This window comes from Rissa tridactyla, chromosome 4, assembly GCF_028500815.1.
Source record: "Rissa tridactyla isolate bRisTri1 chromosome 4, bRisTri1.patW.cur.20221130, whole genome shotgun sequence".
Lineage (NCBI taxonomy): Eukaryota > Metazoa > Chordata > Aves > Charadriiformes > Laridae > Rissa > Rissa tridactyla.
The window spans coordinates 38,763,448-38,789,116 of record NC_071469.1 but is presented as its reverse complement, the minus strand read 5'-3'; the positions used below and the strand labels follow the sequence as shown (position 1 = coordinate 38,789,116).

General features: G+C 36.7%; 1 protein-coding gene across 2 annotated transcripts in view; it reads left to right on the top strand.

Moving 5' to 3' along the window:
* The window catches only part of AVEN (apoptosis and caspase activation inhibitor), a 101,540-nt gene that overhangs the window by 6,000 nt on the left and 69,871 nt on the right, over positions 1–25,669 (top strand). For both annotated transcript variants that reach the window (XM_054198052.1, XM_054198051.1), the window contains exon 2: positions 17,370–17,550. In XM_054198052.1, coding sequence (XP_054054027.1) covers positions 17,370–17,550 — 181 coding nt within the window. The remainder of the gene's footprint in view (positions 1–17,369; positions 17,551–25,669) is intronic.

Below are 25,669 nucleotides of genomic sequence, written 5' to 3'. Positions count from 1 at the left end.
TAATCCCTGATTGTTTAGCGTGGGACGGTTTAGTGATATTTATTGTTATTCCTTCATTATATTTTACCAACTTCCCTGCTGATTTAACTTGAGACACTTGCACTGAACGCATCCCATTACACAGGTGAACACGCAGCATCATTGCTCCATAGCAGCTTCATGTCTGACTTTTTTTTTAACTTCCTTGGAAAGAGCTTTGGGTTTTTATAGTTTGGATGGCTGTGCATTTCTGTCCTCACGTACTTAAATGCTTTTATTCCTCTTTTTCCCCTCAAAGTCTCTGGGGTAGTAATTTGGTAACTTTCAAACAAGTTGTCCTGAAATTTCCTAGATTAATGAGATAACTTTATCAGCTCCATATTTTGTTAATTGTGTGAAACACAACTTTCAGTCATTACCTTACTTAGATTTAATTATCCCATAAAATGGAGTGGATTTTATTCAGAGGAAACATAAAATGGTAATACCTTGAATATTGGAGAAGCTCTTCCGAGGGCTTCCCATCGTATTTAACTAAACGTTTTAGAGTTTAGGGAAGAACGAAAACCACGGATTTAAGAATCCGTCTATTTTAAAACACGTTTTGGGGATGAAGCCATGCCGGTAGCGGCCAGTAGGTGGGGTGGGCAACCTGCCCCTGGTGGCTTCATGCGGGCACAGAGAGCGCCTGCACCCAACGATGGAGAGTAGGGAAGGATGTGTGCGCATCGTGGGGCGGGAATGCTGTTCTCGTCCCAGGGTGATGTTTTCTGAATGTACAGCGGAACGGATGAAAGTCACATGTAGGTATGAGGTGTTAGGACTTGCTACTGGGTGTTTGTTCCAAACACAGCTCTGAAAGGAAAGTTATTTGTAGGCAGGGAACACTTAGTAACTCCGAGCTAAAAATCTTGTGCTACTGGGGTGAGTAGTTGGTCCTGGAGAGCGTCATACAGGGTCTTGTATGGGTACATCAAGTGAGAGATAGTAGGTATATATGTGAAAAATAAACAAATTTGTAGAAGTGATGAAATTTGATTAAAGAATTATTCCATACAGTACTGCTGTTCTTTTCCTCACAAAAGTAACTGAGTAGTTTCAGGAGCCTTGTTACGGGTTTCCAGCCAGTCTAATGGTGCTGCACAGCATTTTGTAGCTATCAGAAGGTTTCACTGTATTTTATAGAAACAGAAAATTGCTGATCATTGATTCTTTGGTAATTTAGAGCCTTATAAAAAGTACAGAGGAGTATTTCTTACAGGTTTTCATAATCAAAGGATTTCAGGCCCGTGTGATTTGGTTTTCTATGGTGTGGCATAGAGGGGTATTTTTATGTGGTTTTTCTTTTCTTTCTTTTTTTTTTTTAATTTAAAAATAAGGCTTAGGTAGACTTAGTAATAGATCCTGCTGGTAAAACCCATAAATCTGCTGGAGTGTGTGAGAAACTTGCCTCAAGGTCCTGTTTCTATTCCTGCTTCACTTTTCCCAGAGGATAACCATACAGTTACAGACTGTACAGACTCTGTCTTTAACCCCAGAATAGCCAGGGTCTCTGTTTTGTCAGGGTCTCTGTCTTGTGGAGAATGGAGTGATGATTCTGGGGCACAGCTCTTCCTAGGCTACTGCTCTGCCACTGGCATTTTGTGAGGCCTTGAGCTTTTTATGATTGCCTGGGTTCTGGTGTGTTTTTTTTTTTATTTTTGCTTTCTTTATTCTGTTTCAGTCTGTATTACTCAGATTATGCTGCTTTGCTGGCTTTACTGATCTGTTATGTTCCTGTTAATTTCTAACAGTAGGTGGCATGCCCATGGAAGCAACAGAAGCTCAAATGATCCCATACTCTTTATTTCTTTTCCTTCTACTTCACCCTAATTGTTAGCAAGGGTGTTAAAAGATTACTGTCTCAGAGTAAAATTTATTTGTAGAGGTAAAATTCAAAAATTAATTGTGCTAATGAGAAAAGTTGTTCCTTCAGTATTTTGTCATGGTTCTTCGTTTTTAGAGGTACTGTTAAGGATGGGGTTTTTTTTGGCGCAAATTTGCCTTGCGAGATTACACTCGAGTGTAATACTGGTGTACTCAAAGTGGTTTCCCTCCTGATGGAACTACAGTTGAAGTTGTCCACGAGTTGTCTAGACCGTTGAGCACTGTTTAGAGCTCACCACTGCAAAATGGTTGCAATGTTCTCCTGCAGTTAGTGTTGTGTATGCAGCTAGGGCTGGCAACTAGTGCAAACTGTTGCAGGTAAATATATGATGTGCACATAAAATCCTGGATTCATAGTGCATCCCAGCAAGCACAGCCTAATCCTCCTTTACCTTGTTGGGAATTTCCATGCATTTGTACTTCCAGCAAGTTCTAAATGATTTTTAGAGCTTCTTCACAGTAGCATTAACTGCAGGATCAGAGCATCATTGTGCAGTAACTCTTACTTTTTAGAATTATACTCTAGATCAATGGCAAAATAAAATGACATTTTAACATCTTGTTTTTCTAAGTTTGGTATTAGGGCATTGAGGACCTTTGGCAGTGATTCTTCACTACTTTGTCTTATGTTCCATGTTGGGTTTATGGAAGCACGTTCTTTAAGGCTATTTGGAAAAGTATTTTTCAGAGTATTTTCCCCCCACTCCCCTCCAAAAAAATTTGGAGGTGAATGAGGAAGGAGTGTATGAGGTTTGAGCGGTGATCTCTAAAATGTCTGTAGTAAGTTGCATTCAGATTTGATATACAAAGAACAACGGGGTTTTTTTGAGTGAATGCAAAGACAGTTTTTTGAAAACATCGATGCTACTATACTACCCTGGTGTAGTTATAAAACAGTTTCATCAAGATGATTTAAAAATGAAACACCATTCCTGCTTCTTGAGCCTCTCAAGAGGTTGACAGTCACAGAATAAACATGGAGATACAATACACTGTGGAGTTTTTTTGTGAGCACTTGATAGGTTTACATCCGTTCATATAGAATTATTTGACCCTTGTTTAATGACAGGCTTTTTACAGATGTTCTGTCTAGGTAGGCGTCATGGTTTTTTCTTCAGCTGTAAACAGGTTTGAACATAAGAACTTGTCAGGATCTATAGACTTTTTCTCCTGTTATTTCAGGTTGTTTTTCTGCAACTCAGTGATGCTTTCTGGAGAGGAAGCTTTGGATGCACTCTTATCTACAAGTTACATATTGTAGATGTCATAGTCACATGACTAATCTGTTTGAATTACCCATAAAACATTTTAAAAATCAAGGAGAGAGAAATATTTTTTGCTATTGAAGTTAGTAAGCTCCTAGAATGATACTTTGTGAGCGCTGGAGCCGTAACAGTTTTATGTAAAAACTTCAAGAACAAATCTCCTGTGTGCTTCATGAGATGTTTTTCCCTTTAACTGGAACATCATTCCTGTTATGCAAAACATAGGTTTCAGAATAGGATGTCTCTCTTGGCTAATTCTATCTTTAGCTAATGCAAAGTGATGAGTTCCAGTATCCAACATTTATGAAGCAGTCGTAGGATTTCATCTCTCTTTCAAAAATTCTCATCCTGTACAATAAAGACTAAAAACTTTTTTCTTCATGCTACCTGTTCTCTCAGCTGCCCTTTCTGCTAATTAAGCTTCTCTTCAGCTTTGGTAGATCTCTCTAAAGGTCACCAATAAAGCAAACTAGTGAAGAGGATTACTCTTCGGAGGGATTTTATTTTCCCTTTTCATGAAAGAACCTCTCTTGAGGTTCTTCCTTCCTTGGTCTATTAGCGTTTTCCTTCAAGTTGAAAAAACGGTTTATAATAGAAACTCAAACTGGTTTATAATAGAACCTTGAACTTGTACTGGAAGAGCTGTGATGTCTAGGCAAGCAATAAGGAAGTAAGTTGTTTCAGTTAATGGAGGCAATGCTTAAAAATCACTGGAGGCTCACTACAAACTCATCAATAGGTAAGTATGCCCATATGAGAAGACTGTGAACATAGGAACATATCTGTATTACCTCATGCCCATTAATACTTTTGAAGAAATTATTTTTAACTTTCTCTGTCATGTGTGTCACTGTAACGATGGAATAGATATAATATTTAGCAAGACTGTTCAATCTTAGTACTACTGTTGAAAAATCATGAAGTGCAATACACAAAATATTAAATATAATTTTTTTTTTGTCTTTGTATTTCATTAGGTATAGTCTGGAAAAAAATAAAGCATAAAAGCAAAAGGATTTGCAAATACCTGTACTGATTTGTCTGAGCTGACTGCCAAGAATTGCCATTAAGTGACTTGTACAAATGCTTATTCTCTGTTGAATGATTGGAAGGGGAAAAATCTAAATTACGTGAAACCCTGAAGGAGGAAGTATAATGAAAAGTGGTTTAATTATTTTCAGTGAGACAGCAAAGCAGATTGATGCACTTTTCAATAATAATTGTTTATTTTCTTGCCTTAGTGTATCCTTTGTTAGCCACTGAAAATGCTGTTTATGATGCAGAAAAAATGTCTCTTAGTGAAGTAATGTATTATTTTCAGCTCTTTCTCAAAACATATAGCAAAATCATCCTTGTGCCTGCCAGTTTACATTAGAAACCGCTTGTGCATAAGGTTACAGAGCCATTAGCACTGACGCTTTTTTGTAAAAAGGCAGTCAGTGGACAGACAGAGCCTGTTTTAGATACAGAGAGTGCACAATCAATTTGCAGTGAGTAATGAAGCGAAGGATTTGGAGAATGTGGAGAAATGGAACAAGTTCAAACGGTGGTCTGTGTTCTTCCCAGTTTAAATACAAAGTGCAGTCAAGATTTTTTTTCACTTCTCAGATAAGTTACCTGCCATTGGACTTCAGATATGTTTTGAACTGACTTTCCCTCAATTCCCTTTTTTCAGTCCCTTTGTACTTTATGTAAAACCATGATATTATCATAAAGATAGAGCAGGAAAGAAAGAAAGAATCACGTGAAGTGTTATGGTTTTTTTATTTTAATTTTTTTTGTGTGTGTGTGGTAGTTGGACGTCTGCATGGCGCATAGGCCACCAGCTTTTTGAGTTCTCCTGCCAGGAGTGTCCAGGTGCTGTACAAAGTAGAATAGGTCTGGCTGAGAGAACAGGCTAGATCACTCTGCAATCAGAGTATGTAGAGTCACTGTATTCTCACAGGATGTGGGAATGCAACTTGAACTGCATTTGTGCAGAGAAGGTAACTGAATTTATTTTCACTTTCTAGATAAAATGCTGTAGTTCTGCAGTAGCTGAATAAGTGTGGATTGTGTTTATTTACACTGTCTTTTTGAGCTGCTTTGTTTTGGCATTCCCCTCTCTTACACCCCAGCCTCCATCTATTCTCAGGTCATTTCAGGACAAACAGAACTATTTTTGCTGGAGAAAGTTTCATGTTCCAGAACTGTACAGTTATGATGTTAGTTGTTAGAGGTTGTTGATAAATTATCGTATTTCTGTTGCCTGCAGCGGACTACTGCTTTGAGACCAAGTGCACACCACACATTGGTGGTATAAAATTTTGCCTCTGACCTACCTGAGTCAGGAGAGTGTGATGTCTCTACACTTTTTTTTTAATCTGTGTTATGTTGATATTCTGATAGACAGAATCCCCAAACATGTTCATCATTAATTCTCAAGCCATAGTATAGCAGTTGGAGGACATACTCCTCTGGGAGCTATACTACTACCTGTACCATCTTTGAGCTTCTACCAAAAGAACTTCAAAATGGGGGGTGTGGTGTGTTGCTGCCTTTTGTTTTGGAGGAGCATCACAGAGACACATTACCCCTCATACAGCTATATTTCGGATTACCGTGCAGGTGGATTCAACGCGAGGCTATCTCTCTTGGAACCAAACCCACCACAAATCAGATGTTTGGCAGTAATTTGCTGTGTTATGGGACAGCATGCTGCATGGTGCCAGAGGGAACTCCAGCCGATTAGTTCCTCTTTTTTGCTGAGTGTGTCCTAGGGAGGAGGCTACTGACTTGTGCAAGGGAAGTTGATAATGAGTGGCTGCTTTTTTTCACCTCTTGGGTATACTGTCAGGGAAATCCTGCATTGATTATGAGTTAGGGATTGCAATCTCTAAGTTTGGAAACATACCTGTGATGAATTACTTTTTTTTTCTCGTTTCCCCTGTCCCTGCATCACTATCATGACTCTGTGGTTTGCAGACACCTATGAAAATGGAAAGGAGAAAAACTGGGCTTCCTCACTGAGCAGTCCACACATTTTTTAAGGCATTGAAAAGACAAGGAAGAAGAGGGGTTTTGGTGTCTGTTTATCAAGTGGGTAGTTTGTACTCTGTGTTTTTTCTATTTTTCCACCGTTTAAAGAAAGAAAGAAATTTTAGTGTTGGTCTCAGAAATGCTGTTTAAAACCCTGGGAGTTGAGGATAGTATCTTTTTGATGTAACATTGCTGTAATATGTGGTGGTTTTTTTTCTAGTGTAACTTGATTTTTTTTTTTTTAATTATTGTTATTCAATATATATATGCTGCTTGCTTGTTCCTTGATATGTGATTTTGCATTCAGCTTTATAGTTATGCATTTTGTTTGCATGTTAGGCAATCTGCTTTTTATCCTTAGTATCTTTTATAATTTATTGTTCATTGATTTACTATGTGGCTGTTCATTGGTCCTAAAAATTATCCCTTTTTGACCCCCCTTTATGAAAATATCGCCAAACGGGGCTATTTGTAACTGCAGTCTTACTGTTTCGTCGTGCCACACCATAAATGTAATAGTGCAACTTAATTTCAAAAATGCATGATGACTGGATCTGCCAGTTTTTGGACAGAAGGGTAATAAAGATGCCAGTTTTTTCAGTAGCACGTGAAATTCTAATTAGGAAATGGCAGTATTTTAGTAACGAAAGATGAAAAACTTAGGGACTATGCTACTGACAGTTGCAGAAATAGTGAAAGGGAGAAGGTAAGCAGAATGCTGTCCTTTTGAATTTCTTATATAGTACCCTTTTAGGGTTTCACTTTAGTAGAGTTTCTCCTTTTATAGCTTTAATTTTCATTATGTGAATATTTTTGTGTTTGTAATATGCTGTTATTATGTGATAGTTGATCTGAAAAAGTGACAGATGTTGGGTGTTCTAACTTAAATCCAATATAGCATTTCCCACTGTGAACCAAAGATCAATACTTGTATACTGAACCTCTAAAATGATGCATTACACGTCTCAGCGACTACCTAAAAGCAGTAACTGAAAAAGGGTACTAAAGCCAGTCACAAATGTTCTAAAATTCATGTTGAAAGTTTTACCAATCAACATAAATATTTGTAGCAAAGTATATATATATTTTTTAATTTTTGTTTAAAAAATATGTGAATTTGACAAAGAACACTTGTGTGTCCGTGTGTATTATGTGGAACAGGAACAGTAATGGTGAATCTGCAAGTCTTTAATGGAAAGAGAAAACAAAATTGGCTTTAGAAAAACAAGTTTAGCGTTGCAGGAAATTAAAGCCAAGGATATGGCTTTACCAGTACACTTAGCCAATCTAGCGGATAACTGCTGCCAGATATGAAGGAAGGACCTGCTTCTCAGATCCCATGTTTCATGGCATGGTTCCAGCCTATCTAACCATTATTTGTGCTTGTCTGATTCTGCTGTGAACTGATAGAAGGAACTTAGGCTGGCAGAAGATTAACAGTAGGAAAGAGAAGAAAACTTATTATTTTCTGCCAGTTTAGGTGTACGGTTTCAAAGAATACTGTTCTGTTTGGTGTCTTTCCGAATTTTTTCTTATTTAATGCTGTGCCAATTGAAAATATAACAGCGTGAGTAAATATCACTAGTTATTTTTATGTTTTGAAATCTGTAGAAAAATGTCTTATTCCTCATGTGCTTTCTTTTTTACAAAATAGAAGCATTTAAAAAAACCTAAACTTTTAACTTGGTACTAAACATTATCAAATATTTTTGAATTTAAAGGTAGGAAATAGTTATCTTGTTATTCAAATGTAACATAAGTTATGGAGAACTCTTTTAATTCTTAATATAACACAGCTGAAATCTTCCAAAAGCTTTTGTTTGTTTGGTTGGTTTTTTTTTTGTGGCAAAAAATGTGTCTATTGAGAAACTTTGTCACATATTTTTCCTTTCATGAGAAACCATGAAGCTTCTTCAACATGTTGGTTTTGATCTTGGTAGAGAGTTGCTGCATTTGTGTTGGTTTTGTTCTAAAACCGTGTGCATGTAGGGGATATTAAATACACATTAGACTTGTCTGTGTGTAACTGAGGTGTTCTCTAAACTTTACTCTTGTGAGCAGCCTTTGTTAAGTTTATGAAATAACCTTTGTGGGTTAGGGTCAAGACTCAAATTTTTCTCTCTTCTGCAGATGTATGCTGCTTTCAGTGAGTTTTTTACATAATTTGTCATAATTGGTCATTGATATGGTTGCAAAAGTACAAAGCTTTTCAATACATATCAGTTTATAACATATCTTTGTTGAGTGAGGCTGTCTTACTCATTGACTTATGAAGACTAGCAAAATAACCTTTAAAAAGTCTGTTACTGAGCTTTTGAGGTGATTATATACCCTCAATAAACTTTGATTGCCTGATGTTGCAGAACTCCTCGTGTGTTATTTACAAGTTATTGTTAAAGCTGTTAATACAACTGCTTTTACAATTTCAGAAGTGCTAGAGTAGAAGAACAAAATGAAACACTAAGAATTAGGTATACTACTGGAGGTTTTCGAGCCCTGAGTGGACAAAGCCCCAACCTGCTTGGTCTGATTTCAGTTTTGACCTTCTTTTGAGTAGGTAGTTAGACAAGATGACCTCTTGCAATCCCTTTCAGCTTGGATTAGTCTATAATACTGTGACATTAACTCATAAGAATTGAATCAATTTCAGAATACATCAATTTCTCATGCCGCTCGGGATACTTCTATTTAAGAATGGCAGATTTTGTAAGAACAAATAATTTTCTGTAGAAATTTTCCTTAATCTATCCAGAATACTAAGTATAATTTTGCTTTAGAATATGACATACAACATTCACATATGTGGATCCATATGTATGCAGTGTATAAACCCCCTGACTTTGGCAAGTACATCCTATACATAGTAACAATCAGTAATCTAAATGAAAATGCTATAACCTTTTTGGCAATATACTTACTTTGTAAGGCTTTCTTGAAGCCTGTTATTTCTGTCATTTTATGTTTGCACTCATATTTTTGACTGAATGTTTGTAAGAAAAACAGTCAGTTTTCTTAAGTTACTGTCAATTTGAACATAATAGGGCTGCCAGGTTTTGTGCAGGTCCATGTGACAATTTTGTATAAATTGCTTGATGAATTTGCATAGTTGCCAGTAACTTTCATATCATCATTTCCACTGAATTAAAGAAAAAAAATACAGTTAATTTTCTGTTGGTGAAAATGTATTGGCTTGGCAAGTTTAGAAAATCAGAAGTCTCTTTATCTATAGACAGCAGCCGGACAAGCTTCCTCCAGGCTCTTTGCTCACAGCATGGCTCAGCATTATGGAGGGGAGGCAAAGGACTACTTCTACAGTTTACAGTTTGTTGGTTCTCTACTGAGTTTCCCAATTAGTGCAGAATCATTGCTGAATTTATAATGATAACGTTCTCACAACAATACCCCATAAAGATCCTTCAGTTTGGAGTTATAGTCTAAATGAGTAGAGCTGAATTGTAGCTGGGGGCTTTGTAGTTTGGAAAATGGTGTATCTAATGAGTGAAGTCTTGAAATACGCGTTTTCCCAAATAAATACTTGACAGGCTTTACCAAGTTTCCAAGTTGGCTTCTAATGTTAGACAATAGGGTTTTTGAGACTTTCTTCCTGTGAATGTACATTTCATGGTTATTAAGTTTATTTATCTGTGAGTCAACAGCTTTCAAACTGGGTCTTTAGAAGCTGCAGTACAGAACTGCAGCGGCGTGTCGTAGAGGTTGGTTCATTTTGCCCCTGTAAGCCACCCATTTGAAGGATCACGCAGCTAATCATGTTCTAGCAGGTTACAGAGCTATTTCTGAGATAGCAGTGGAAAGTGAACATCAGAATTTATGGATTCTTTTCTAACTCTTTGAAAGGGAAGCTAGTCTGCCATTTAAATCCGTAGTTACAAACAAAATAACCAACCTCTCTACCTGTGGGTCTTTTTTTTTTTTTTTTTTTTTTTCTTCAGGCTCAGCGAGTCAAAGGGAGACATTGAGCTCCTAATAGAAGCTGTTGTTCCAATTCAATGAGGTGTAAGATTCGTACAAAATATGGCTATAGCTTGTGGAAATATTAATAATGATCTGTGAGAAAGATGAAGTATGACTTGTAGCCTCCTGGCGCTTGATCATGTTATAACTTTACTGAGTGCAAAGAATATTTTAGAGGTTTTTTTTTCAGTTAAACAGTAATGAGAAAATAGTCTCTTTCATTTGAAATTTTTAGTCAGTTCCAATTACTTGCATCTCATGGATAGAATAAGCAGGAACTTTGAAGCAAAATAATTTGGTGGGCAAGATTATTATATTTACTTTTTCATTGTTACTTTGGTCAGACTTGTGAATATGTTGTCTATTGAACACAATTCAGTATAGTTAAGCTAGCAGCTCACTTTTTGGCCGGTGTTGCTGAGTATTATTACAAAATAGTCTTTTCTGTCTCTGAAAGAAGCTATGGTATCTTATGGTATCACAGCGTGAGGAAAATCTTACTTTTCAGGGAGATATACAAATCTTTATCTTTCATTTACTTTTCTAAAATCTAGATTGAGAGTACTAAATAAGGATAGTTTGGGGGATTGTATTTCACTCTTACTTCATACTGACCTTTTTATATTGTTCTAACATGCTCTTTTTTGTCTATACAGAAATTTATCATCAATGTTTCTAGGTAGACAGAACAATGTGTTGGCATGCTTCATGAGATTTTCCCAGATAGTGAAGTTATGTATATAATATACTGACAGACATGCTTACCTTGTCAATTCACTGTTGGTATTTTATTTTTTTTTCTTTTTTTAAAACTAAATTACTGTTTGTCTACATCACTGTGAATTGCATTTCGAATTCTGTCATTGAATTTCATCTGTCTGTCTAGGTAACTTCATAAAGATAGCCTTCTGTATTATTTCTTGTAGGTAAGGACGTCTTGATTCTAAACACCTACAAACTTGCATCAGTATTGATAAAATTGCGCTAGTACTTTATGTTTTGTAAAATAATAGCATTAATAAATGCATTTAAAAATGCAGTTCTGCTTTCATTTGCAGTAATTCTGAATTCTGGATATATGTTCTGTTTCTCTTTAATATACCATACAGTTCATATTTTATAGAGCCCATTAAATTTCCACCACAATAAATCAAATAATGTATTCCTTTGCCAACTCTAGATTTAATGTTAAAAAATCTCTAATTACTTACAAGACGGAGAAGAGGGACATATATCTAAGGGTTGTAATTAGGTAAATGTGGAAGATCAGAACAACTTTTTTGAAGATTATTATACTATATATAACTATCATAAGGTATAAGCCTATCAATCATTCTCATGATAGAGGAAAATTAGGCTGTCAGGGGATTTTTCTGTACCTTTCTGAACTTAAGGTAAAAAAAGGATATTTAATGAGCACTGTTACAAGAAAATGAAACCTTTTTGAGATTGTGTTGTATTCATATTGTGCTGGTGTAATCTCATTGCTCCTGTTTGGTTACACCAGCAATAACTTTGAACCATGAAATTAAAAGCAGGTATGTCTTTCCATGTGCAATTTAAGTCATTAAAGTGTAACTGTAAGTCTTTCACATTTCCACTTATGTCTGCCTGGAGGAACCACTCAGTAGATAATATCAGCCAAGCTACCTTACTTATTGTCAGTCATACAAGCCTCTGTGTACAGATTTATATTCTGTGAAGCAATTTAAAATGTAGAGATCGTGAGCTGCTTTGTTACTTATTATATATGGTTTTTTGATGCTATGGCTTACAAGTTCCATCTGTGAAAATTTGACTGTAACAAATGCTGCTCAAATTGGGATGAGGAGGAGAGGAGAAATTGTCTCTGCCAGACACCTTTCTATTTTAAATACAAAAGAGGAAAAGATATACGCCCATTCATGGTGCAGCTGATAGTCTAGGTCAGATTCCACCCATAGGCTATTTTCACGTTGTCTAACTAGCCTTTTGCTCTGATGAGAAGAGAAATTGGGGCTGAGACAGATAAGCCTGAATGTCATCACACTTGGTCACAGCCTTACAGCAGTTCCCAAGAAGGGAAAAAGGAATCAAGACAGAAGTGGTGTAGCTGGTGTACCTGTAACAAGGAGTTGGTGTAGCTGCTTGGAGAGCAGCAAATGTGGGGAGTAAGCAGTGGTTATCACTTTCCATGAACATGCAAGCGTCTGTGCATGGCAGTGGCTAACTGTTTTTTGTGGACTCTGTGTGGATATATATATGACGTTTGGGGTATTGTAGGTAAGTGTCCCGTATAAAGAATGGAAAAGATTAAGGAAATGTGTATGTTTTTGAGAGAATGTTTTTGTAACATTCAAACAGTAATACAGAAGTTACAGTAACAAAGGGGAAAAGTAGCACTTGAACAGTACAGGGTTTCTTAAGATAAAATGAAAATGTTACTGTATAAATTTTGGAAGAAGGTGAAGGAGAGAAATGGCTATGCTCTTTCTAACAGATTAACAGAAAAGCTCAAGCTGTGTTTTCATACATTCTGTAAAGTGATTTTCTCAGGAGGAGAAATGGGAGAAATACTACAAAATAAATAAGAATGGAAATCTAATAATGAATGATTACTACATAATGGGGAAGGGCAGTTGGCCCAAAGAAAGACAAGCTGAACCTATGTTGTTTCTATGTTTCCCCCAGTCACTGTAGAATATTGTAAGTACTGACAAAGATTAAATGTTTTAAACTTTTCTTACAGAGTTAATAGAACTGAACAAGAAGGCTATAAACCTTCACTCCTGTGGCTTCCTAAGGGCAATAAATACAGTTTTAGAAAGTCTTAATGGAAGCCTGACTTCTAATGCATTTTAGTTTTTTTTAAAGGGCTGTGAGTTCAACAGTTCTTGTTGAGTGTTTGCACGTGTGTGCTTAACGTGCTAGGACTGACTGCACTTACAGTGAAGAGCGGTTGAGTAATTGAAGCAGGATGTAAAAGGTCACTGTTGCACTTTCTCCCTTGTGTACTTCAGCCTTGGTTTGATCCAAACCACTCTGGGTTCCAGGGAAGTGCAGAAGGATGACCGCGGGGGAAACTGCCTGTTCAGAACAATGTTTACTTCGTTTTGACACCTTCATTCCTGAACCATGTGCATCAACATGTTCTTGTCTGTAGGAAAAGTCAAACAGAAAGCCTGCTTTCCTATTTTTTCTCAATTCCATACTGTCCAACTCCTCAACCCTCTATGCAAAATTATCAGGAAAGTGTGCTAAAATATCGTTTTACTGTGGTAGAGACTGTAGATTGGGGTGATGTGTGCTATGCATTTTGCTTTCCTTCAGAAGGAAAATGGAGTCATAGGCTCTGCTAAAAGATGAAAATACATTCCTTGGTGGAAGACCCCAGATCGTGCAAGCTCCTTTGCGAGGGGAGCTTGGCTCTTACGCTGTTGTTTGAATGACTATGATGAACTTAGTGTTTAGCAGAACACTGCATGTTTGGTTTTGTTTTTTTTTTTTTTGTCCTCCTGGTATGCAAAACAGTCTGAAGGTTTGTTGGTTTTGTTCAACTGGGCTTTTGCGTACTTCCCCACTTTCAAAATTTCAATGAAATATGCAAATAGTAATGCATGTAAAGCTGTCTGAAACAGAGGCACAGCAGATAAATATTATACCTCCTGTGGCATCGTGGTGCATTATAGCACTGAGCAAAAATGTGTGGATGTAGTTCAGTACTGTTTAAAGACGTAAGTTTTTCTCCTTACCTGAGTAATACTGTTTTAAAGGTTATATTTGAGTTGGCTTCTAGAATTTGTTTCAGCTTGTGTCATTTGTTATTTGAGGATGAGGCAGGAGGAAAGTTATTTTATGTCATTACACATAGGACAGATGTTTGCTCCGTACTGATTAAGTCCCATTTTCAGTCGGCTATGATGATAATGGTAGCAGCATAACGTCGAGCTGAATAGACAGCTAAGAGGAAAGTAATGAAGATTTATGTCTACGTGTTTCTGAGGTTGTTACTTTAGATGGTAGCTGTCTCATGTGAGATGGTAGAAGCAAATTATTTTCTGAAGCTTCACTGAGCAGAGTTTTTTTATGTATTTGATATTTTCAATGGTGAAGATACATCTTTAAGCTGTTTGAATGTTGAATATTCAAACGTGATTATTTGCAGTTCTATCCTGTAGCATGGCAGCGCATCATGTAAAATTTTCAGTTAAATATTTATTGGACATGTAAGCAGGTTTGTATCTGAAGTTTACTCATTTCAAAAGTAAACCTCAGGACAGCATTTGGGGAACCAGGCTGCACAACTGCTATTAACACTCCTGAGAATTTGTGATTTATTTCTTAAAGTTCATGTTAACAATTTTACTTCCAAGAAACGAAATTTCCTTGAGGTGTGCTGTATAATACAGCTAATAACAGAATGTGAAAAAGAATGTAGTCCAGTTAAGAGAAAACATTTGAATCTATGTTAGTTTACTGGAAGCTAGTTAAAATAAGGTGATACTCCAGTTTTGTTTATGTCGACAACTGACTGGAGTGAATCCTTTAAACAGGTCTATAGTAAGTAATTATATATAATATCATAGTTGCCTAAGGTGATTCTGAACTTTGCTTAAAAACAAACCTGAAGTACAACACAGATCTATCTGTGTAGCACTATCCTTGCTTTCGCTTGTCAATTGTATCAGCTCCAAGTTATTTTGGACACTGAATGTCACTAGGTTTGTTGGCTTATAGCAAATAATTCAATTTATAGGAGAAGAACAGAAGAGAAATAAGTTGATTCTTATCTTGGTGTAAGTGGATTTGCTCTTTATTCTGTGGAAACTATAGCTCTGGGTCAGTCCCCAGTAATACAGAGTTGTGACTTCAGTCTCCTGCTCACGCAGACGACCATTTGTCCACAACAACCATTTTAGTGTATTTATCTGATGAATAGAAAGAAAAGAGAATTTACCTAAAAATTGCACAGAACCAGTGAGAATGCACAGAATATTTTCCTTCTTGTCAGCGGTTTGAGAACTGGGAGTATAATTATGACAGCTTTTAATCTGTTTTTAAGCTCTTTGATGATTTTACCATTCCTTCATGCTGTTCCTAACCAGATCTCTCCAACAGTGTTGAAAGAAACTTGTTTATGAAGATTGGTGGATTATTTTTCTTGGGAAGTCATTATTTTAGTTCTGATTTTGCTATTTGTATGATATGCTGGGCAGTCATTTTTAAGACGTCAAACCTGGGAGAATCTAAACTCTCACAGTCGTGTTTGAAGATGCTTTGCCTTTCAGTGGACATTTGTGTAAAAGCCATGAAACAGGCTTCACTGCTACTTTTGGTCATTTTTAGTAGATTTTCAGAAATTAGGAGAAGTAATGCTCCACTGTCCACAAAATGCTGCTTCCTACTTTTTTGTCTGTGTCAATCTTCTTTTTATGATGATGTAGTTGCATATAAATACAGTATGTGGTGTGCAACAGGGATTTATTTGGCGTTGAGTAATTGGACACTAAAGGAACATGAAAATCTCAAAATAGTTTATCCTTGTCTAGCTGAGCCAAAATGTAACTACGGAATTTTCTATGGAGTAGCTAAGCTTTCTTCACAATGGATTTCTAAAATCAATCTAAAACATGTTGCACGGCTCTGTGTCCTTCCTTGAGCTATGAAAGTAACTCATCAATTATAAAACAAATTAATGAAGTGATGGTGGTTTGTTCCTGATAGCGGCTTTGTGAAGTTGTTTTTACCAGGTTGTCTGATGTTGTACCAGTATGTTAAGTCCACAGTATGTGCTTTAAAAAAAACCCTAATGTAGTTTTAGAAACACAGTAACTACTAGAGATCTTAGTAATCTTTCTGCACAAGATGTTGCAGCTCTTCACTTACAAGGGATTTTTTGAAACATAAATAATTGCTCTTCACGTTTAATTCAGGATTAAATTTGGTTTAAATTATCAAAGCTGAGGTCCTTCTTAAAGCCAGTGTCTGATGGTAAGCTGTAAAGGTGTTTTGGCTTATGGATATATATAATAACTTGCTGAAAGGTAGCTTGCTATTTAAATTATTTTATACTGAACAGAGATGGCTTTAAGTTTTACAGCAGTGTAGATAAACTTGAAATTCACTGCCCTGGTCATGAAGAATGTACTTATTGTTGTGACAGTGAAATTTAATCTTATGGCAGCAGCACACTGTGATTTGTGAAAGGAGAGATGGAGTAAAGGAGAGAAGAGAGTGGAGCAAAGGAGAGAAGAGAGTGGAACTGTCATCAGGAATGTTTGGGAGGAGACACAGTGAGAATCTATTCTTTCTTGACTCCCCCACTTCACCTCTTCAGAGCTCTAGACCTCTGCATAAAGTATCCTGTACCTTATCTTGTACTTGTACCAACTTCTCTGGTTGCTCTCAGTTCTCCTCTTGCCTGTTGAGTGCTCCTTCCTCCAAGAAGCAAATCTTTGTGAACCGATAGTCATTCCAGCTGAACCCCAAGCTGTGGGAGAGGATTCAAGGGAGGGGGATTGTTTTCCACAGCTGTTGAGTACTTGTGGCAAATGCTTATTTTGCTTGCATCTTAGGCTGACTCTGCAGTGAGTTCTCCTTTTGACCCTAGAGCTTTTTAAGAGTTTGGGCTAGTAGATTGACTGCCAGCAGTGTATTTAATTTTTCCATGTGTATTTCCATAAAATGGCTTTCATGAAGGAAATTAATTTGATTAATTATTCTGTAGTACTTGTGTTAAGACCCTGTAGTTTGTAATAATGGAAATTCTTACATAGATCACCCATTCTGGATGTTTTTCTGTGGTATTTGTTATGTTACCTTTTTCCTGTTCTACTTTACAAACACTAGTTCTTCCAGTTATCATCTGTATCACTGCAACACTTGGACAGAGATACTGTGATTCTTAGTTCTGTCCTCTACACATTGCTCTCAGTTTCAGGAAGGACGCTGTTCATTATGGGCTTCCAGAATAGGAACTTAATCAGTGTTGCTGCTTGACCTCTGTAAGAACTGAAGCTTCACTAGGTGCTTTTAATTATACTATTAATGAATTACATACAGTTCAGGAAGATGGTAGCACTTGGTCTAAAATTTTGATGGGGATCCAGGCTGATTTGTCTTTCTGGGTTTTAATTCTGTGGTTGGACTTGTTTGTATGAATGACTGCTGAAATACAGAACAAAATGCTGTTGAGTTACAATGGCTTAACTGTCCATTTAAATGTCACAGGTAGAGGAGGATGATGATATTGAATCACGAGAGGAAGAACAGAAGGAAGAACTGAAAAGCTATTCAAGAAGAAAGATTTTTTCCAACTGGAGCCGCTATGAGGATACAGAAAAAGAGGGACAGAGTGAGCGTGGGGAATCACAGAGAGGAACAGACTTCAATGTTTTGCTTAGCTCAGCAGGTAAGCATTTTCTACTCTACAGATAGTTTCTTAGTTTTGCATGGTGAAACTTTACTACTTTTCTGGCTGTTGTCCTTGATGATGAAACAGGACACTGGAATACCATTCCTGTCTGCCTCGGTAAGTCTGCCATTGATGTATTTAGGAGTGTTCAAAGTCTCCATGGGAGCAGCCTTGTAGCATACAGGCTGCACTGAGCCATGGCAGATGGGGACTAAAAGAGTGCTGCTGCATTTATAGCCTTGTCCTGAAACTATGTATGGATCTGAGCATGTGCAGCATCCAGTGACTTTGAGCCTGTTCTTTCTGACAGTGAATTTCTTACTGATCTTTGTCATCAGATTGCTTTCCAGAAAACAAAAACGGTTGCTAAACACAGCAAAGGAGTCAAGCAGCTGCTTGCTGTTGTGTGTTTTGACAAAGATTTGTAATCAGCACTGTACAGATGTGCGTGTGAATAGCAAGCATTACTCTCCTTGAAAATAAAGATCGGTTGTTTTCCCCTCTGTAAAGGAGATAATAGAAGGAGGAGGTGGAGGACCAGGCTGTACTAGATCTACTAGATCATAGAATCATAGAATCATAGGGTTGGAAGGGACCTCTGGAGATCATCTAGTCCAACCCCCCTGCCAGAGCAGGGTCACCTAGAGCAGGTTACACAGGAACACGTCCAGGTGGGTTTTGAATGTCTCCAGAGTTGGAGACTCCACCACCTCTCTGGCCAGCCTGTTCCAGTGCTCTGCCACCCTCAGGGTAAAGAAGTTCCTCCTCATGTTTAGGTGGAACTTCCTATGTTCAAGCTTGTGCCCATTGCCCCTTGTCCTGTCCCCGGGCACCACTGAAAAGAGCCTGGCCCCATCCTCTTGACACCCACCCTTTAAGTATTTATAAGTGTTGATAAGATCACCCCTCGGACGTCTTTTTTCCAGACTGAAGTGACCCAAATCCCTCAGCCTTTCCTCATAAGAGAGGTGTTCCAGTCCCCTAATCATCTTTGTAGCTCTCTGCTGCACCCTTTCCAGCAGTCTTTTTTTTTTTTTGATCTTTTTTTTTTTTTTAAACTATACGTGAATAGTATGGGCGGTTGCACAAAAAACAGTTACCTAAAATTATTTTAGAAACACTATGGGGTTTTTTTTTGAGCAACTTAGAAGTTCTGAAATCTCTCAGATCTAAGTAATTGGATTTTTCAGCCACAGCTTGGAGGGATAAGTTAGAAATTATCTACGGTAAAGAAACAAGGACCAGAGCTTTCTTTCTCTGTGCCAGAATCAACTTCTGAGGTTCAGTTTTGCTTCAACATTGTCGAATTGGGCCTAAATTGTCAGTTTTAATCATAGAATCACGAGATGTGGATTGACTTCTCCGAATGATATGTTGCATGGTAAACAGAGTTGGAGTTAAGATGCCTGGTGTGGACCTCCGAGACGGATAGGTAACTTAGCCTGGGGAGCAAAGTAGCTATCACAACTCAAAACATTTTAAATCAAGAGACCTACCCTGAGCTGCATGTTACCATGGTTCAGCTTTTTAAAACAAACTTTAATATCTCTAACTTTATACTTAGCCTTCAGAATGTCTTTAAGATGTTCTGATGAACAGAACAGAACTAATGATATAAGGGAATACTCTGTATTTCTACTAATTTGTATTTTTTGGAAGTTATACTCCAATACAGTTATTGCCAACCCATTTATTTTACTATGTAGATTCTTTTAATGCCTAAAATTAAAATCTTGTTAGTTAGTATTATTAATAGCTATTAATTCCAAATCTTTCATTTAAAGAGTGCTTTACTTTATTTTAGGATATATTGTGACTGTTCTTGACATTAAAATAAATTGATAAGAAACAGCAATGAAATAAAGTACTTTCAGAGGAAAAAAAAGTACCTTCTAAACAATAATGCAGATTTCTTGGAGTCTTATAAAAAAACAGTGCGTGTTGGGGGGGTTTCTTTGCCTTCTTTGGCTTATGTATGAAAATTGAGAATGCAGTCATCTTTATTTATGGTGGTCTGAGAAGAAGCTTGCATCTTTGCTTTATTTGATAATTTTGATTTGTTCATATATTGCTGTTCAGCATTCTGAAGTTGCACAGTGGATCCAATTCAATTGCAAGAAGCAGTTAGGGGAGTACTGGAGAGGGAATGGAGCTGAAGTGCCATTTTTCACGAATGCAAAAGCTTAGAAAGGTCTTGCAATTTACTATTAATACACAACAATGTAATCAATACAGCCAGTTAAGAATCCTCTGGCAAAAGCTCAGATTAAAAACCTGTTCTCCTATGTAACATTTAGATTCCATAATATTGAAAGCAGTGTCTTAAAGAAGGTCCCATCCTTCAAGATACAACTTGGATTTATTCCCAGAAAATATCCTGTTAATTGAATGAGATAGAGTAGAAAAAATAGTTTGGGATAATGTAGTAATAAAGACAGAATTAATGCTAGCAGAAAAATTTAAATGGAGCAATTCCTGATGTCCAAGGAATTAAAATTCAAAGATTGGTATTTGTTTAATATATTTTAAATGTGTTTCTATATGTGATTGTTCTAGTTAAAATCAACCAAAAAAAAGCAAAATGAAAAGATTAATATTCTGTGATATGCGTGCCATGTTGAAAATTAGCAGGATTGGAGCTTTTAAATTTAGTACACAAACACTACTGTTGCTTGAATTGAGAAAATAACGGAGTTATGGGTTGTTATACTGTATTTTTGTCAGTAGTAAAGCGGGATATTTTTTCTGAGAGGAGGAGGAAGGGATTTGCAGATATTTGCAGCGGATGTTAAGTCTTTAGGGTATTTTATTTTACGTTTTTCTATAGCTTCTGAAGGCATGCACTTTTTTTAGTTTTTTGCCTGTACTTCCATCTTGTCCCTGCCTCAAGCCAATCTTCAGTGCAGCACTGGCTCTGTCTTTTCAATCTAATATTTAAGCCTGACTAGTCCCAGACCGTCTCTGACTGCACCTGGTCGCTCTGCTCTCGGCCTTTGCCTGTCTACTAATTCTTCTCACTCGCTTCTGTTGATTTTTCTTCTTGTCTAGATTTCTGACTCCTGGTGGTGGGTCTTTTCTCAGTTTTTTGTAGTGAGCCAGCTCCCTTCCACAAAAATTCATTAAAATCCATCTCTGTCAGCTGTTTTCTGTCCCTTGCTCTATCTGGTCCTGGTGGTCCCCGTTCTGAGTTGTTCTGCCTGGGATTGCTCATTTGGTTTAATTTTTCTCTCATCCACTACCACATCTTCTTCTTACATTCCTCTTAGTTTCTTTCCTTGGCCAGTCAATCTCAGTTTATTCTTCCAAGCTTCCAGTTCTAATCTCCACTACAAGCTGTTTTCTTCACGTTCCCTCCAAACGCTCTGGCGGTATACCCTATATCCTACTCAATTACCCAACAATATGAAGTGACAGACCACTTTTTTCAACTATGGCAGGGATATCGGCATAGGTGAGGCTGCAGAAATGTGCAAATCAACACTGTGTTGATTTGCACAACTTAATACCTGTTAAACACAGACTTCTCTTACAGTGAAAATCTGGCTCTTCACTCATAACCAGAGGTTAGAAGACACTTAATTTAGTTGCCTTGCACATGGAGGTGACATAAAGAAGGTCACTGAGGATGGACAGTTTGGTGATTGATTGTTAAGCTCCAGCAGATCTTGCCCAGAAGTACATACAAACTGATTTCTAGAAGCTTGTAGCTTTGCTAAATCAGGTCAGATTTTTCACAAAATGAGGATAAAAAAACACTGTTCAGGCTGATTTCAAGTTATGGAATCAGGGCAGGAAAGTGGTTACAGTTTTTCAAAGGAAGAGCTTACAAGGGCTTTTTTTCTAGGTCTTTTTGTGGTAGAAAAACGTTCTAGCCATTCTCTGACCTTTTTTAAAAGGTGGTGGTGAGGGGAGGGTGAGGAAAAACTACATGAAGCAGACAATTGAGATGGAAAATCTCAGACTGAATGGTTAAAAAAGCAGCTGAAAATAGTCTTAAGTAAGAACTGCCAGGTGGCTTTGATACCAGCTAATGTCACTAGCCTGACAGAGCATTTTTGTTAGGGTTTATTATGCTTGTATGTAAAGTAGGGTGGTAACTTTCAGTTTTTAAGTCTGTTTCCTTCCTTTTTTAGCATTTTATAATTTTATTTTATTTTTAATTAAACTTGAATAGCAAAGCAAACTTTTCTGTATTGCTTTTGATGTCTAGCTGATGTAAACTACAAGTCCATTGTGAAACCTTCAGGGAATATGTCTTGAATCAATTTAGTAAAAATGCTGTTGGAGCGTAAAGAACAAGAGAAGTGGAAGCGATAGGATAACCTTACTTTGCTAGAAGAATCTTGCCATGTTTGAAGAGCTGTCCTCGTTTTTTGACTGATAAGGGTTAAGTGTCCCAAAATAGATTTAAGTCCTTCATTAGGTTTTTGTCTGTAAATAGGTGCTTTAGGTTTAAAAATATGCTTTTAAAATTTCATTACAGAGCTGGCAAAAGTGTACTCAGGGACCTGATCACTTTCCTTTAATCGTGGTAGTCATTATCAGTACAGAACCCAAAAGCTGCCAACATACATGCCTCAATAACAGTGTGCTGAGTTGCAGGGTGTAATGATTATCAAGATGAAAAAAAATGTAATTTGGACATGAATTTTTTCCCATTTTTGACCAAAAAATTATTTTTTTGGCCATGGCTGAATAATTCTGATAGCCTTAAAGGCTAAGAACGAGAAATGCTGTGTAATTCAAGCAAAACCAGCGGAATAGTTTTGATTTTGTCAGAATACATATAATTTCTGTAGGTACCTAGGACTTGAATACAACAGGAAATGTGGAATAAAAGTCAAAAGAGCAGTCACTGGAGCATAATAATAATCAACAGTAAGTCTAGGAATTGTGAGATAGCAGTTACTTTAGGTTCCCTAAAACACCATTGTTTTGGGTTTTTAACCTCTTGTTTTTGGGCCTCTGTTTAATTTTGATGTGTCTATTGCAATATATTGCTGCATTTTTGTCATTTTCATGGTTGGTACATACATGAGAATTTGCAGTATACAGAAGACCATTGGTTGTCTTGGAAAAGCTGAACAGACAAACTTTTGGAGCTAGGCTTGTGTTAAAAATAGGTTTTCCTTCATTTTTTTGTATCTTAAGTATATACTGACAGATTTTGGGAAAAAAAAAAGTAGAGTGAAGAGTAAATAAGTTTCTTATTTTTGATTATAATCCAGTTTAAACAAAAAGAATGGCAATGGCAGGGCACGGTTCAGCTGCTAAAAAAGAATCCTTTGAGTTTTAAAATTCTAGAGCATAGCTGAAAATCAGTTTTCTTAACAGAACTGCCTAACTCATTGTTGATTTGAATAGCAGTATATATCAGGGGTCCCACTTCCCAGTGGTATTTGATTGCCAACTTCTACTTTTCGTTTTGTATGTCTTTTCTGTGAAATTATTTATGTCCATATGTCTCCACAGAGCTCTGATTCTGCATCACTCTTTCTTGTACCATTGAGACGTCTAGACTAATGAAGAATTGTTGTTTATCAGCTCTGAAAGCATTATTGCTCAGTGTGAAAAATAGTGAAAACTATTTTTTAATTCTTTTTTGCATTTGGTCAGAAATTCAACAGATGCAAAACTTTGTGTCCTTGCTGTTCACCGGGTCACGTGAGCTCTGTGTAGAACATAGAGGTATTAGTTACTACTTATTACTTATCAACAGCTTTAAGATGTTAGTACCGGGTTACTGCTTGTGAAACATGACACTGTTGCAATTTAGGATTGGAAATAGGTGACCTGAATATTCCTAGTATATGTGCTCCTGAAATAAATAGTTAAGGGCATGTGCTTTACTTGCATCTTTCTTTGTGTTCTCCTTTTTTTTGCTACCTCATTCCATAAATGTTTTCTGAGCTTCTCTGACGTGCTCTACTCTCCTGCTTCTCCTTTTAACCCCATTCCATCATATCAGAACTTCCCTTTCCTTTTTGATGGTTATGTGGTAGATACCATTTCCCATCTGTGGAGGCTCTCCATCCAAGTGCTTACGTTTATATTTGCAGAGGTTTTAGTTGTGACAGTTATGCCCTGGGCAGTCTGCAACTTCGGACTTGTTGATAGACCTGAGGGATGCTGCTGGTTTATGTACCTGTAGGTATCTGAAACCAACAAAAATGCAGCCTCTCCTCTTCTCCCTCTCTCCTCCCTAGCCAAAGTGATTTTCCCAAACAAATAGCAAAAAACCCTTTCCACAATAAAGGTTTGCAGTAAAATCACAGGACTTGGCATCAGTGGAAGCTGGTTTTCCATCTGCTCAGTGCTTCCTCCTGAGCTGTTCCTAACATTACAGAATTCATCTTTTTTGTTCTAATCAGACAAGCTGTCTTTTTTTTTTCCTCTGAACTAAAAATAGGAAGTGACAGATTTTAAGTATTAATTGCATTTTGTTGATAAATGTATTTTCCTGTAATAGGTAATCTGTGCTTATTATATATGCTTTCATATCTGTGCCTTTTTCCCTCCTAAGTTTTATTTAAAATATAACCAAAACTGTATGATTGAAGTATAGAAGTATAATGTGATTCCATGACTTGAATGCATATAAATGTAGGATAAAAGTTCTTATTTTTATTTTAACATTCTGATATCTTAGAACTATGTGACCATGTATGTGTCAGTGATAATATTACTTTTCAGTAATAAAAGAAAAATCTGAAAAATTTGGATTTTTCGGAGCGATTTGTATACTTTATGTTTTAGAATTGAATAGAGTAAGGTTCACAGACTAAAGGGGTAAAATTTGTTCCCATTAAAATTAGCATGGTAAGCTTTTCCCCATTCTTTTAATTTTTCACACCTTGATTGCACTCATTTATTTGTTAAATTCCAGATTTCTGGATTTAGAAATTTTTCTGACTAACTCCTTCTCTAATCTTGGGCCTTAAACTTTTGCTGCCACTATATAGTGACAGTATTTGTGCTGAATTGTGTTTAAGTATGTTTTGGTTATGAAATCACAAATTGGTAAGTTTAAGCGTGGAACAATTTGTCCTCATTCCTGTCTTGCTGTTGTCATGCCCACTACTTGAATTTGTAGGCATGAGAGCTAAATAAAAATGCCTACTCATCCGTTTCACCGTTTCTCTTGTTTAGTCATGTCCTTTGTTTTTATAATACCCCTAAAACTAGTTCTGTATGACCAGGCCTCACGTTGGTCATCATGGTTTCTGCCACATCATCATCTCCTCTGACTTTCCTGCTAGTGAAATCCCTTAATCAAAAATTAATTACTCCGACTCTTGTACTCAGACAATACATCTAGTATTCCAGTCTTCATTTTCAAAATTCAGTATGTTATAGCCACTACATTCTTGTTCCCTTTCTTCTATATTTACTTATTTTTACTTATTTTCTGCCTTTCCCCCTTCCTTTGAATTTTCCTTTTATGCCATGAACTTTTTGAATTTTTTTTTCTCATTGCTGTATGTTACTTTTGATTTTAATCTTTTCTTTCAGATTCCTTTTTACACTTCTGATTCTGAACCACTGTTAAATCACTTGAGTTTGACTGTAAGTTTTTTAGAGCAGGGACTTTCTTTTGCTTACCCGTAAAGTATTTGTTCATTTACAATAATAACGTTAATAGGTATTACTTCTGTGTTAATAATAAAAGATGTTGATTGATTTGGAGGAGCTGTGTTTGTTTTAACTGTAATACTTTTGTTCCATCTCTCAGCAGCCTACGTTAGAGAAAGAAAGAAAAAATAGAAACAGAAATTTTACAAAATTCTATAAAACCAGTTTTTTGTTTATGGTAAGGATGATGTGAGTATCAGATGTAGCAGATTGGTTTAACTGCAGAAGCTAGACTTAATTTACTGTTCTGTTTCTTGTAAGGATAAGTTTATTCCTAATATCAGTTTACAAACAAAATAACTGTGATGGGAATTTTTCCTTGTTCATTGAAGGATGCTCCAAAGCAGTGTTGTGATCAGACTGCATGTGAACACCACAGAAAAGACGGACAGACCTATTCTGCTAGCACAGTTCTCAGAAATTTGTTTGCAGGGAGCAGTGGTGTTTCTAAACATTGGTTTTGGAGTGAAATAAGGGCTGCGAA